The following is a 16272-nucleotide window of genomic DNA, read 5'->3' as shown; positions in this document are numbered from 1 at the left end:
TAATTACATTTGAGTGATCTGCCTTTTTCTTATGTAATGTTTTCAGGAAGTCAGAAGAGGGCTAAATTCTGTTAGAAGGATCTGCAGAGAGTATAAAATTCCTGATGTATATGGTCCAATTATAGAGCTCCTTCATTGCGATGAAAGATTTTTCACTGCTGTTGAAGTTACTGCAGGAAACAGGTTTGTAACGATTATTTTAAGGTTTCTTCCTCAGTGATGCTTTTTATTGTAGACATCTGCTCAAGAAGCATACTTGACAATGTCATAAATACTTTTCTTCCTACATCTACATACTAGATATTATACTTTTCTTTTTCAGTGACATTTATTTATCTCCTGAACAGCTTATTCCACGTGGTGGTTGAAAATGATGATATATCAACGCAGATAATTAAGCACCTGAATTCATTAAAAGGTGGACGAGTTACTTTCATACCGCTGAACAGGGTGAAACCACCACATATTAATTATCCAAAGAGTTCTGATGTGATACCACTTGTACATAAGTTGGAGTATGCTGAAAAATATGAAAATGCTTTTAAACAGGTTTGCTTCTAACTGGGATTTGTTTCAAGTAGATAAAACGGTACAATCCATGATTAAAATTTTGGCACAATTCAATTTTTGTACTGTATTAAAATTGCTTTGAGAGTTACTGAAATTTATGTTATTAAAGTTCTTTGGTGAGGGATCTTTTTTTTTTTTTTTCCTTCCATTGTATTATTTCTTTGGGTTATTAAACCCATTCAATTAAGATTGTTGGTTGTAGTGGTTAATTTTCTAGGCTCTGTGGGTCTTTAATAGTGGACAAACAGCTTCTAAGGGATGAGCTGAAGGCGTGGATTGTTGCTATGGATTCTCTCTTATTTTCTCGAAGGTGGGGAGGTAGTGATGAGGAGAAATCTGTCAGTTTGGTGGTTTGGGATTTTATTTGTTGGCCGAGAGAGAAAGCTGTTTGGGTATGGGCAAATTTGGCTGGGAGGAATAAATCTCTTTTGTTTAAGGCCCTCTTTGAAACTCAAATTTTGAGGAGGAAATAAGAATAAAATAAAGGGATTTCATTTTTTCTTGTTTGGATTCTAATGAAAAAGGAGGATTTTCTTCTAGGGAAAGTGGGAGATAGATTTTATTCAAGTGTAGAATAGTTAGAATATATATTCCAAATCTGACAAATCTTCTCTTCATAAATATATGTATATATATATGGTCTTTGTAGGTATTTTCTAGAACAGTGATTTGTCGAGATCTGGATGTGGCCACAAAGGTTGCTCGTAATGATGGGCTAGACTGTATAACTTTGGAAGGTCGGTGATCATTTTTATTATTATTTTTTGTAATGAAATGTGGTTTTTTTTTTTGGTGGATGTTTGATGGCTTCACGAGCTATAATAAATTTTGACAGGTGATCAAGTGAGCAAGAAAGGTGGTATGACTGGTGGATTTTATGATCATCGGCGATCGAAATTGAAGTTTATGAATATTGTCATGCAGAACACGAAATCTATAAACACAAAGGAAGAAGAATTGGAAAAAGTCAGAATTAAGCTTCAAGATATCCTTTTGGCTAGCTATTTTTAAGGACTTGCTGCATATAAATGTTTATTTATTATTATTCATCAACTTCATGGGTTTTAAGTTTCATTGCCATGTAGTCCAAGAAGGAAAGAGAAGATGGGGAGAAACACAACAATTTATGGTGCACTGGGATATCTTCTCTTTAATTAAGTGGCCAAACATTGGAAGGGATGTAAAATGGCGGAAGGAGAAGTAAGAGTACAAAAGAATAATAAAACTGTTCTATAGTGGTTTATGATTGATATACCATAGTGCTTTTGTGGGGATTTTTTGTCTTCATAAGACCGGTAATGCAGTTCATGCAAAGATAATCTGGAGTTTTGGGGTTTTAGCTGTGATATTTGGAAATGCTTTTGAGGATTGGGTTTATTGTTTGGATAATCTGAAGTAAGAGCATAAAAGAATAATAAAACTGCTCTATAGTGGTTAATGATTGTTGATGATACCATAGTGCTTTTGTGGGGATTTTTTGTCTTCATAAAACCGGTAATGCAGTTCATGGAAAGATATTCTGGAGTTTTGTGGTGTTAGCTGTGATATTTGGAAACACTTTTGAGGATTAGGTTAATTGTTGGGATGAAATATGTTACTAAGACCATATAAAATAACTCTTTGGTTGGTGTTCATTATTATTTGCATGTTCTGTGCTCTTGTTTTGCTAAATTTTCCCACAGATAGACCAGAAAATTACAGAACTTGTAACTGAGCAGCAGAAAATTGATGCAAAGCGGACTCATGATAAGTCCGAGTTAGAACAGCTTAAGCAGGACATTGCAAATGCTAATAAGAAGAAACAACTAGTCTCTAAAGCTCTGGGTAAAAAGGTACTTTTGGGCTTTCTCTAGTTTATTGTGCATCATGGGAGGATTGCTGTGTTATCTGTTTTTTTTTTTGGTTAAAATTGTCACACTGTTTACAGTTGGTCATGTAAGGTTATCTATTCTCATTCTCCCTGTTTGCAGGAGAAGTCACTTGCAGATGTACGGGCTCAAATTGATCAGCTTAGAGCCAGTATGGCCATGAAAGAGGCTGAGATGGGCACAGAGCTCATTGACCACTTAACCCCAGAGGAAAGGGTTCTTCTTTCCAGATTGAACCCTGAAATTGCAGATCTCAAAGAACAGCTAATTAAATGCAAGACAGACCGTATTGAGGTCAGTACAATGAATTATGTTGGGGGTTATGTAGATTTTCTCACGTCATATGATTTCTTATGTGTATATATTGGCAACTGATAGACTGAAACAAGAAAATCTGAGCTTGAGACTAATTTAACAACCAACCTCAAGAGGCGAAAGCAAGAATTGGAGGTCATAATATCTTCTGCAGAAACTGACAATTTGCATGGAGAGGTTGAAATTAAGAGGCAAGAGCTTTATGATGCTAGATTATCGGTTCAGGATGCAACAGTACAACTTAAAAGTGAGAGCCATGATAATGCTTTGTCCATGATTTCCAGCTGGAAAGGTTTGATTCTGTTTTTGACCAAAACTCTGTTTCTCAGGAGTATCTGAAAGTATAGATGATGGAACAAAGCAACTTAAGAAGATTAAAGATGAAAAGACCAAGTTAAAGGTAGTTTTGTTGTGTGGCTGGAGTGGTGGCTGTATGTTTGTTGTTGGTGCTTAAATGATTGCTTGTGAATGCAGAATTTAGAAGACAACTACGAGAGGACACTTCAGGATGAAGCTAAAGAGTTAGAACAGCTGTTAAGTAAAAGAAACATGTTCCTTGCTAAACAAGAAGAGTTCTCAAGAAAAATCAGGGAGCTGGGTCCATTGTCATCAGATGCATTTGAAACGTATTACTTCTTGTTCCTTAACGTAACTAGTTAATCTTATATATATGTACACACATGTATTTATCTACAATTTTATATTATTATTATTTTTTTTTGCGTGGAACTAATAAATTTTATAATATAACTTGTATTCATATTTGGATAATGTAATTTTATTTTGTTACTTCAATCATATAACCAAAATAAATGAATAATCAAAACCAGACAATTAAAAAAGAAAAAAGAAAAAAGTGAAGCATGTTAACGCCCTTAAACCCTTTCATGTAATTGATTTAAAGCATTAAAAAGAAAATGGATTGAAACAATTTAAAGAAAAACCTATAAAAGTCTTTTCATTCTCATTTTTGTATTGATTAATGTTATTATGCTTTTTTATTTTAGAATTTGTTTTTCTTTGAAGGCAATCTAATGGGGTATTCTCTTTCTATTGGAATTGCTAGGTATAAGCGGAGGAGCATTAAAGAATTGAATAAAATGTTGCATAGGTGCACTGAGCAATTGCAGCAATTCAGCCATGTCAACAAAAAGGCACTTGATCAGTATGTAAATTTCACAGAACAACGAGAAGAACTCCAGAAAAGGCAAGCTGAACTGGAGGCAGGCGAAGAGGTAGTACACTAGTACTTCACTGACATATCTTCTGACATGATGCTTGTTGTTATATATGTATTGTTTTCATATTTCATGCTTGAAAAATAGAGGTAGCTCAATAGTAGTATGTTCTAAATTCTGCAGAAAATTAGAGAGCTTATATCTGTTTTAGATCAGAGAAAGGATGAGTCAATAGAACGCACTTTCAAAGGTGTTGCCAGGCACTTCCGAGAAGTTTTCTCTGAACTAGTACAAGGTGGGCATGGTCACCTAGTCATGATGAAGAAAAAGGTGGGTCATCATATTGCAGATTAACCTTTTTTCTTTATCTATACTGAGTGTATCTAGTCGACTATGCTTGATATTATCTATTGTTTGGTAGCCTAAAGCAAAGAAACATCATTATTATTGTTGTTATTATTATATGTATGCATTTCCTTTTCTTTGAGGAGAAACTTTTGATTTCAAAGGTTTTTTCGTAGTATAAAAAAATGGGCAAAAACTGAACATTTTTGTAAAACCTTTTGATGGGCACTGGGAAAGAAGATGAGATATAAAACAAGAACAAATGAATCAGGAAGGAATAGTTTTGATAATCTTGTAATTCATTCAATAAAGAGTAAAATATATGACCTAACTAAGCCATTAGGAAACTCAAGGTGCTTATCTAAAATAAACTAAAAAACATGGATAAATAAACCCAATTTACTTATCACGAGGAAGAAACAGAAGAAAACAATAGAGAGAAGTGACAGGAGAGGAAGTCCGAGCATCTCTAATAATAATCATAAACAAGTATGAATAATGTATGATGGTGCTAGGTCTATATGTAGATAGAGAACTAAGAAACTCTTGCCCAATTAGGAAAAATAACTCTTAAATCCAATAATAATTGGGAATTCTTAAGATGATAACAAATCCTCACTTATCTATTGTTTCATACAGAGATGAATACAGAGCATTTTTCATCTCTGTATTCAGTGAATTCTATATAGCATCAAAGCCTAGATTTTAGTGAAGATCAAGAAGATAATGATAAATAAGAAAGAACTCTTAGAAAATATATACAATTACGTGTTTCATCACCCTACTATTTGATCCCATTTTGGGGAAACTCAAACTATCTGAACTAGCTTTTTTATTTATTTATGTAATTTGATAATCTGCCGTGATTTCTTAAGCTGACCTTTCATTTGGAAAAAAAGAACATGAGAAAGCATTTTTTATTTATTTATTTCTGAAGATGTACCCATCTTTGTATTAAAGAGGAAACTCTTATATATGGTTTAGCATATGCTTTCGTTGGTTGAATGATGTTTGTGGCTAGTAAGCATCTATTGGTTGCTTTATGTCTAGCGATACAGGTTAAGAAAATTGGTCTATTATTATATTTTTACCATTGGTTTACATTTACAGGATGGTGACCATGGTGATGATGATGATGAAGATGGGCCTCGTGAAGCAGATGTGGAGGGTAGGGTTGAGAAATACATTGGTGTAAAAGTGAAGGCATGTATTATCCTGACCTAAGCATGAAAAGAAAATTAGAATGTTTTGTCTCGTTTAATTGATCTCATGTGGCAAGCGAAATTTGGGCATCATTCTAGACATTTGCTATATTTTCCTGTAGTATTTTTTTTTTGTTGTGTTTTGAAAGTAGACTCCCATCTAATCCTACAATATTTGGGGACCAGAAAATAAGGGCAATTGCTATGTAGGTACACTGAAAGGACTCGAACCTCAGACCTTGTAGCTGGACTGGAGGAGGACTACCCCTCTTGGGTTATAGTAGTTTGCTAGTGAACAAAGTAGGTATTTGCTATGTAGGTACAACTAAAATAAGGGCAATATTTGGGGACCAGAAAATAAGGGCAATTGCTATGTAGGTACACTGAAAGGAGTCGAACCTCAGACCTTGTAGCTGGACTGGAGGAGGAGCTACCCCTCTTGGGTTATAGTAGTTTGTTAGTGCACAAAGTAGAAACTAAAACAGCAATTTTGTAATAGTATTTTGTTAGTGATAGAAGTAGAAACTAATACAGTAAATGTGTACAACTAATTATATGTTTCCTATTTGCCTATAGGAGTTAGTTGTGTGTAAAACTTATTCACTCATGATTGGCTTGTTTTTTAGGTTTCTTTTACCGGGCAAGGAGAGACTCAGTCCATGAAGCAACTATCTGGGGGTCAGAAAACTGTTGTTGCTCTTACACTTATCTTTGCCATCCAGCGATGTGATCCAGCTCCATTCTATCTTTTTGATGAGATAGATGCGGCTCTGGATCCTCAGTACAGAACTGCTGTAGGAAGTATCCTATTTATTTAATTTACTTTTTTATTTATTTTTCTTACAAGCCAAAGTTATATTTAGATCTTAACTAAGTACCTTGTGGACTGTTGCACTCTTCATCTGTTCTACCATTTTTCTGTTCTTAAAATCCATTGGGCTCTATGAGTTCCTTAACTTGCCTTGTAGATATGATTCGTCGCCTGGCAGACATGGCGAGTACTCAATTCATAACCACAACCTTCCGGCCGGAGCTTGTCAAAGTTTCAGACAAGATATATGGGGTCACACATAAAAGCAGGGTGAGCAATGTAAGTGTTATCACCAAAGATCAGGCACTGGACTTTATCGAGCATGACCAGTCTCACAACGTTGACTAAGGTAACATAAATAAAAAATCATATTATCAGTTTATTCGAATTTTATTTATAAGATGCTGTGTAGTTTAGGTTACTACACTACAACAATAACTTTAAATGATATTCATGAATGTATGGAGTGTGCTTTTATTGCTATTAAGTTGCAATCCTGGTATGTTGTCTATCTATCTATCTTTTACTTGAAGCCACTGGTTGTTTGTAGAAGTACCTACTTTATCTTTTTTATTATAGTAGTAGTTTCATTTGTCTGCGAAAAATTGAGGAAGTTCAAGTGACTGTTTTTGGGCACATTTATTTGATTTGTTTTACTTGGAACAGAGTAGCAAAAGAAACTGAGACTAGTGGCATGGCAAATGTGTGTATAGTGTGGAAATTTTTGTTTAAACAATTTACAGTTTGTTGTGTTTGGTAAAGCAGACAGCTAGTGTAACAGAATCGTCTTATCATTTTTGCAGTTGTTTCATGTTCATTCAGGACAGAGTCAGTCACCCATTTCTGGACTCTGAAGAATTGATGTTCTCTGCTAGATAGGCTTGTAGTTGTAGCCAGAAGACTGTATAGATGATGATGCTAAACAACTCGAATTACATAGACTAGAAAATTCATGATAGGTATATTCATACATGACAACCTTAGTTTGTATTATGTAAATTTGGAACGTTCCATGGATCAAGGCAATGTTGGATGTAATTACTCTTTGCTTGTTCTTTCAATTTGATCTTGACTGTGTTCTTGTACAAGGAAATGGGTGTACTCTGCCTGTATTTACCACTTGGGGTGGGGCTAGCCATGAACGCCCACTAGGACTCGATTAGTTGAAGGTTTGACAAATGATATTTTATTTTTAGTTATTTTTTACGGTTTAACATCAACAAGTGAGAATTGTCATACCATTCCTCCATCCCAAACTGCCAATATTGAAATAATATTATTGTTTGGGTGCTAGTTAATCGTTTTAACTCTTGTTATTAACTATTCTCCTTTAAAATGCAATATAGTCACAATATTAATATTTTTTATATGTAGAATTATTAACAAAATAAAATTATAAAACCCAACGAAAGCATAAATATTATTTGATTGAAATAATTAGTTTATTTTAATTTTTTTATTGAATGTTTAATAAGTTTTCAATGTGTGTAATTATACATACAATTTTACAAAATAACTTGGGATTTAAAGTTAAAAAAGTAGAATAAGTTGCACAAACTATAATGAGATTTTAGCAAAAATGCCCTCAGTTTTACTCTGGTAATTTAGTTCCTAAGGTTATTTTGCAATCAAGTCATTGAGTTATATAATTAATAACAACTAAGTCCGTATTTATTTTCACAAAATTCTTAGTTTTTGAATGATTATATATATATATTTTCTATACAATATAATGTGAAAATATTTAGAAAAAAGTCAATTATTCATAGAAAACTTGGAATTTTGTTAAAAAAAAAAACATAGTATTTAATTGCTACTGTTTTTTGTTTTTTTTTTAACTCAAGGGCTCGATTGCCAATTTTTTATTTATTTATTTTTTTGAGGGAGTGCTCAACACCGAAAAACTTAAGGGACATTCATACTAAAATTCTATTGATAATAAAGCTAAAAAATTAGCAGCCATAACTTTTAATTATTAATTTACAATGTTTTTTCTAAAAAAATATTTGTTACAAAAATTCAAACTCTTTTGTATTTGTTGAGATCTTAATTTAAAATGAGAAAGAGAAGCAATAAATAAACAAAAAAGAAAAAGTAAATAGATATATTTTTATAGATATTGAAAAAAGAAGAAAAGACTAAAAATATATACTAGTTTTCTTTTTTTAAAAAAACATTATTAATTAGTCATAGAACATCAAAAAAAAATTGTTCACTTTTAATTTTATTTTTAATTACGTAATGGTTTTTTTCTCATTATTAAGTTAGTATAGATGAAATAAAGGAAATTTGTAGTTATAAAAATATAAATTCATGTAGATTAATATATATATACACATTAGCTGAAAGTAATGTGTAATTCACATTTGCTTAGTTTTATTTAAAAAATGTATTAATTTTTTTAATATTTTTTAATTGCTATATAAAATTTAAATAAATAACCTGTCATGTGTTACAAGAATGACATAAACATATTTAAAAGAAAAAAAAAGAAATTAAAAAAAATATTGTCTATAGTTTTTTAATAAATAAATAATATGATAATTTTTTAAATCACACTGCCATGCTTACCTTTATTGAGACAAAATATTTGACCATGATATTCTTTAAAGCACACTTTAGTGATTGGAGAAGAAACTTGTTTATTCTTGATAGAAGATAAATATTATTTATACTTTCTTATGTAATTATACAATCATACTTTTTGTTCACACAACACTGATATATAATGTATTTATAATATTAGTTATGATTTAATATGATTATATATATTTATATAAGTTAGATTAAAAAATTAAAAAAAGTAACGTGTTTAAAAAAAATTATAAATCATAAAAAATAATAAAAATTAGGATTATGTATTAAATATTATTATAATAATAATGATATTTTATAATATTTAAATTTATATTAATATAATTTAATAATAATAATATTTTATAATATTTAAATTTATATTAACATAGTTATTAAATATCTAGTTTTATATTAAATATTATTATAATAATGATATTTTATAATATTTGAATTTATATTAATATAATTATTAAATGTTTAGTGTATTGTATTTTTAATTGGTTTTAAATGTATATTCAGTTAAATATTTGTAAGATTCTATTTAAATTAGATAGAAAAAAATTTTGTTAAATTAAAAATCTGTAAGATACACACTTTATATATAAAAGATATAAAATCAAGAGATACCTTAGTAGCTTTACCCTCACCTTTTTTTTTTTAATTTTAATTTTTAATTAAACCTCGTAGATAAATATATTAAAAGGGGATCAATTAGCTACTGCACTAGTAGGAATACTATTTAATGGAATCTCACTATAAAACATTATAGAGCTGCCCATTGAGCAATATCATAGGCAAAAATATTATAGTTCCGATGAACACGGACAAAAAAGATGCTATAAAAAGACTCAGTACTATTCATAGTAGTTGCCATATTAGTTGCAGGGCAACTAGCAATATCCCAAGTATGGGCGTTTATCAAATAGTTTGGAGGGGTTGAATAAATTTTTAAGTGGTTAAAACTTACAATCAGTTTGACATTTGTCAACTTGTAATTCACCTAATTTTAAAAAAAAAAAAGATCCTAACCCAACTATTGGTTTGAGGAGATTAATAATTATATATATAAAGTTAAACAAATTTTTAATTAGGTGGTCATGTTACTTTGGATGGGTTGCAAAAAATTTCAACATACTCATGCAATAATTGGACGGTTTGAAAAAAAACTCAGGATTTTGGGTTGAGTTTTTTTATCGATTTTATGAGCAAACATGATGTTTTTGAGGCACTTTCTCGGGTTAAACATAGTGTTGTGGAGAACATTTCTGGTCTTCAAAATGTGATCCAAGGTGATAGACGCAAATATAAGAAACTTTGCATTGTCTACACCATAATGATTACGAATGGTTAAGTAAGAAAACCAATAAAAAAAACTATGCACATTTCAAAGGGAGTGGTACCCCAAGGAGAGGCAAACCAAAGATGGCCAACAAAAAAATAGTTGAGAAAAAGATGCTTAGAGCATCTCTAATGGAGTACTAAAAATGTGGTGCATTGTTATATTTAGCACATTTTAATAAAAATATCACTCAAATAGTGTTATAAACAATATGCCAAATTTGTCACATGCTAAACACTATAAGAAAATATGATATTAGAGGTAGCGGCAGACTAGAGGTCCGCCGCTAATAATGTGTAAATATATATAAACAAATTAATATTTTTTATTAGCGGCGGACTTATCATTATTAAAGTCGTAGTTCGCCGCTAATACACCAAAAAAATACCCGAGAAACAAAATGACTTTTTTATTTTAGAATTATTAGCGGCGGGTACCCGCCGCAACTACTATTAGCGGCAGGTAATCACCTTTATTAGCAGCGAACTAATACTAATTGAGGCTGGTCTGTTGCTAATAATCTTGCATATTTTAAATTTTGCAAATCGTTCGTTCGTCTGTCCGTCCCTCTCTCGTTTTCTCACTTTTCTTCTCAAGCGTTGCATTAGACTTCTCTCCTCCGCCAGTGACCCACCACGGCTCCGACCCTCCGCCAGTGACCCAACAGCAAGGCGTTCACCATCCACGACTTCGACCCTCCGCCAGTGACCCACACCGATTGGCCTTTGACTTTGTTATTTGTAAGGTTAATATATATATATATATATATATATTATGTATGCATATGAGAATTTTGGGTATTGGGAATTTTGCCTTTAGATTAACACAATTTTGGGAACCGCCTTATTTGTTTATTTAATTATTTAATATTGTGCTGCTCTAAATTATTACTATTAGTGTTGTTATTTTGTAAATTGTTAATGACGTTGAGAATGAAATATAGATGCTGTGAAATTAGCATTTTGGCATTTTTTTTCTTCTCTTTTTCCTAATGATAATTTTATTTTTATATTTATTAGTCTTTGTTCAGAGTTCGATATGTGTATTGTTGCTATTGTAAATTGTTTTTTATTTTTACTGTTGCCGTTGTTTTTGAAATAAATAAAAGTTGCTAAATTTTTATTTATTTCAAAGAAAATTACTGTTGTAAATTGCTTATATACATATGAAATCAAATAATACTCTTTGTATAAGAATATGATTTATGTATTATTATTACAACATACAAGTATAAAGTTATTTAATATTTATACAAATGAAACAAAAACTTGAAAAAGGAAATTATTTAGAAAGGCAGTTTCTTATTCCCAGAAAAATATATTAGCATGTTTTGTTTATCTATATAGGATTAAATTAGTATAATGAACCTAACTTACAATTGCAATATTCAAATACAATATTATGTATGACGAATTTAAATTAATTTAAAAAATATGACTATTTTAGTACTATCACAACAAAAATTGATATATTTGGTGACATATTTTATGAACAATAGTCATGATTTTATATTACTTTTATTTTTAGTATATTACCGATTAATAGAAGGTTATTTAAGTGGTTGCAAAATATTATTATTTCTATAATTATAGTCTTGTCCTAAAATAAACCATTTTGCTAAAACAACCCTATTAATTATAAATAGAAAAATAATTTAATTTTATAATAATTATAAAATATATATTAAAAAAGTTGTATATAAATTATCATAAATAATTTGCGAAAAAAAGAAGTCATTATAAAATAACATAAGATAAATTTAAATAAATTTTACCATGTGATAAGTATCGAATTTATTTATTTTTAATTCATTATTCTTTTATGATTATCCACTTGATTATATATTTATATATGTTTAATTAGTTTATTTTGTGTGTTTTAGGATTTTCAAGACATTTGGATGAAAACGAATGAATTTTGGATGTTTTACAAGCAATGGTTAAGCTCGGAATTACAAGTCTGAAAATTTACACTTGATTTTGATAATTTTATAATACTCTTTTGGAAATATACCTAGAAATAAAAGTTTTAGATATTTTTCTTAGCTTTCCATATCTTTTTGAATTGTCTAATGCCGAGTTATATTGAGGAAGTTATGCTTAAAATACTTTCAGTTGTTGTAGTAGAATAAAACTGAAAACGGGAAAAATTGCTACGGCTGCGGCCAGCCTTATTCCAGGCCGTGGCCTGGGGGACAGAACGTAATGGCTGTGGCAAGAAATGTCCCAGGCCGCGGCCAGAGCCTGATTTTTTTAAAAATACATTTTCTAGTGGCCGCGACCGCGACCGCCAAGAAACACTGCCCACGGCCGACCATCGATTTTTCCTTAAATGTAATTTTTGGTGGGCTATAAAAGGGATTAGGGTTAACTTTGAATACAGCTTTGGATTGCGAATTTTAGAGGCTAGAACAGTAGAGGAGGAGAAAAGACATCATCATCTACATTCTTCAATCTAGTTTTTCTTTATTATCAAAACTCTTTTATTTTCATTAAATATTTATGTTTATGAATATGAATATGATTATGGAGTAGTTTTCTTTATAGTTGAGAGTTATTTCAAAACCCTAGACATGAGATCTTGAATGCATTGATGAATTTGATTTCTTCTATTCCCTTATATTAAATTGCTTCTATTTTTCTATTTGAATAATATGAATCTTGTAAAATCTTGTTTAGATGGCCACTAATTAGGGTTTTGCATTTGTAACGCCCTGGCTACCCCAGAACAGTTACGGTGAACGGTGAACCGGAAATTTAACCCGCTACCCGAGTCCTTTGGTTAAAATGTGATCTAGGTGTCATTAACAGGTTAAGATGCAAAACCAGTAAAAAGGAAAGGGCACTTTTCATTAAGTAAATAAACTGCTCATGAGCCTTTTAAAATATTTACAAGATGTTCGTAATACAAAAGAGTTGCTACAGTTCCAAATTTACAATCCCCGCCGGCCTAAGCGGCAAAAATAGGGTAAACCCCTAGTCCCTCTGAGAACTCCTTGACCGTGGCAGTCAAGCGGCCCTGTATGTACATTACATCGCCCAAGCTCTCCACTCAAGACTGGCCAAGCTTTTCCTTTCCTTTACTTGCACCACATAGCACCCATGAGCCAAGGCCCAGCAAGAAAACATAATAAAACATGATGTAATATCAACAACATTCATAATAACCACTCAGGACTATCAGTCCCACAAATAGGTGACAATAGCCAAAAGTCACAGTAATGAGCATCGCTCCCTCTAGCCATGCGACGATAGGGTCACCAGGGCTTAACTGATAGGTGATTTCTTTCATAAGCTTGATCAGGACAGGTGCATGGTGATTGGTCACCAACATAACCTTCCTCACGACTCTAGAGTCGAAACTATGGATAACGTCCCTTAGCCTTGTGACAGACAGTCACCGGGGTCATATACCTTGGCTATAATCATCTGGTCGTAGACCAGGCAAGCGCTTATAAGTTTCTCGACCCTAGGGTCGGTCTGGCATTAATGCTATAGAGCCATTCAATGCATGATTCTCGACTTTAGAGTCGGTCCCTGACTAGTCAGTGTCTCAAACAGGTAACCAACGTTCAACATCATTTAATATGCAATCCACGTCCACATATATCAACCAACATGCCTCAAGTATCAAACCACGCATGTCATATATCTATACAGGGTGCAACTGTACTAAAACACCGTTTTCTTACCTCTGGTTCAAGTGAGAATAATTATATGAACGACCCCTGAGAACGATCAACCTTTAAATTCCTCGACGGTCACCTGGTCATAACCAAAATATAGGATTCATCAATAAAAAATGATAACCAGGGTTTCCCAAACCAAATCCCAGCGCCCCGAGACCTCAAATACTACCCAACCGGGTACTAGGTCCAACCCCGAGGCCTATGGTTTGAATCCCTAAGCTAAAAACCACTTTTAGCAAAGTTTGGCCTTATGGGCCGCGGCCCCAAAAAGCCGTGCCGCGGCACGCCCCCAAGCCCTATCTGCCAGACGCGCATGGGCCGCGGCACACAAAAGCTGTGCCGCGGCACCCAGCCCAGAAAAGCTAGAACGGCCACACACGAACCAGATTTTCAACCCTGCATTTCCCTTCACAAACCAGACCTTCTAACCCTCTCTAAACCTCTTCCAAACATCCAATTCAACCCCTAAACCTTACCCATACACCTCCTCACCAAAACCCAATCAACTAACACCAAAAATCCTCCTTTGATTCTCACTTCCCACATCAAACTCATGATTCAAAAGCTAGAACAAAAACAGAGCTTAACTTGAATTCAATGGTCAAAGCTTACCTTAGAACCTGTTTTGAACTTCCCACACAAGCAGAACCAAGTCTCCAACCCAGCCCTAAGTTCCTTTAGCTTGAATCCACTACTAGAGCTCAAAACACCAAAGAAGGAAATGGAGGAATTTGTACAGGAAGAGAAAAGAAACTAACCCCTGTTTTACTCTGTTTTATTCTACAGTCTTCAGCCACTTAAGTTCATATATATCCACCCCTAAAAAGACCAAAATGCCCTTGTGTCATCTAAAGCCTTTCAAACTACTCTAGGGGTAAAATTGGTACTTCTAGCTTAACCCGTTAATCATAATTAACGCTTCCCAATTCCCGCTAATCTCAATATCCTCAAACACCAATGTTTCATAACCCGTTACCCTAAAATCCCCGGTAACGCTATAACCTTTAATATCACCCCGAGACTCACCCCGAGCCCCGAGCTCAAACCTGTTATGACCAAACCGATAAATCACGTTTAAAGATCGTCTCATGTCGAAATACTCGAACCAATCCACATTATAATGTGGTCTCACAATATATCATTATCGCACATACAAATATACAATTATACCCTCAACGGGCCAAATTACCATAATACCCCTGTAAACAAATGTGGACTCGCATGCATGCATTTAACATTCTATTATAATATAATTCTCATAAACATGCATAAACACATTTAATGACATAATTAAACAGTTATGGCCCTCCCGGCCTACTAATCCAGCCATTAACCATAATAGGGAATCCGGGGCATTACAACATTGTTCTACTATCATCTTAGGATTGCTATTCATCTAATAGATTAGGATTCGTAGTAGAGTGATAAATTTCAATTAGAGTATTGTGACCGTTATTTTAATTGTGATGAAAATAGAACCTAAGTTAAATGAATTGCATGCTTAATGAATTTGTTTCCTAGATTAACTTGTTTCCATAGAGTGTAATGTTTTTACTAGGTTAAATAGATCGCATGCTTAATGGATTTATTGCTAGGTAAAAATGGTTAATTAAGAGCGCTTAGCTTTAATTAAGTATAATAGGGAAACTGAGATAATTGACTGCTTAAGTGTTATCTGCAGGGTTAATAGTTTAATTGGGAATAGGGAATATTATTCGTCATTGTTGATAGATTGATTGTCGAAGGTGGAGAGTAATTCTTGACTATGTCTTTAATATCATTATATCCTTAGTTATTCAATCTTTGATATTTATTTCATTTTATGTATTCAGCTGTTAAAACTAAAACACCTTTCTATTTTCAGTTTAGTTCATATTTTGAATAATAATTTGATCATAGTCCTCGTGGATTCGACCCTTATTTACTGCTATACTGAAGTAGCTGGTGTAAGTGAATAGAAATATTTATATTTAAATTTGATACGGCATACGGCACCCATCAAATTTTTGGCATCGTTGCCAGGAACTATTTTATTTAATTTGTTATTCATTTTTTTTATTTTACTAACTCGGTCTATTAGTTGTGGTTGATGTTTTTAGGGCTTGCATTGAACATGGTTTGAGACATGACAATGTACTATCAACACTATTATGATCCTCAAATGAATAGATATGACCCATATTCTAACAATTACAATTCACAATGAGAGGAATGTTTTAATATTTTCTATGGTGGAACTCAATATGTTGAACCAAATTACTACTCTCAATCAGAATATAATGAGTTAGAATATGGGCCTTTTCCTCAACAACCTCCTACATGAATGTCATAAGATCAAGAACCATCAATTTCAGATATGCTAAAAACTTTGGTGGCTTC

At 32.5% G+C, this 16272-nt stretch overlaps 1 protein-coding gene across 1 annotated transcript in view; it reads left to right on the top strand.

Moving 5' to 3' along the window:
• The window catches only part of LOC133788856 (structural maintenance of chromosomes protein 3), a 30750-nt gene extending 23168 nt beyond the window's left edge, over positions 1-7582 (top strand). The window contains exons 16-30 of the mRNA XM_062226481.1: positions 47-183; positions 348-549; positions 1220-1307; positions 1406-1556; positions 2252-2402; positions 2541-2732; positions 2817-3000; positions 3083-3153; positions 3228-3379; positions 3820-3988; positions 4115-4261; positions 5387-5479; positions 6105-6279; positions 6447-6638; positions 7093-7582. Coding sequence (XP_062082465.1) covers positions 47-183; positions 348-549; positions 1220-1307; positions 1406-1556; positions 2252-2402; positions 2541-2732; positions 2817-3000; positions 3083-3153; positions 3228-3379; positions 3820-3988; positions 4115-4261; positions 5387-5479; positions 6105-6279; positions 6447-6637 — 2103 coding nt within the window. The 3' untranslated portion in view covers position 6638; positions 7093-7582. The remainder of the gene's footprint in view (positions 1-46; positions 184-347; positions 550-1219; positions 1308-1405; positions 1557-2251; positions 2403-2540; positions 2733-2816; positions 3001-3082; positions 3154-3227; positions 3380-3819; positions 3989-4114; positions 4262-5386; positions 5480-6104; positions 6280-6446; positions 6639-7092) is intronic.
• The last annotated feature ends 8690 nt before the right edge of the window (positions 7583-16272 follow it).

The sequence above is a fragment of the Humulus lupulus genome, chromosome 7 (genome assembly GCF_963169125.1).
Source record: "Humulus lupulus chromosome 7, drHumLupu1.1, whole genome shotgun sequence".
Classification (NCBI taxonomy): Eukaryota; Viridiplantae; Streptophyta; class Magnoliopsida; order Rosales; family Cannabaceae; genus Humulus; species Humulus lupulus.
This window is presented reverse-complemented; position numbering and strand designations above follow the sequence as displayed.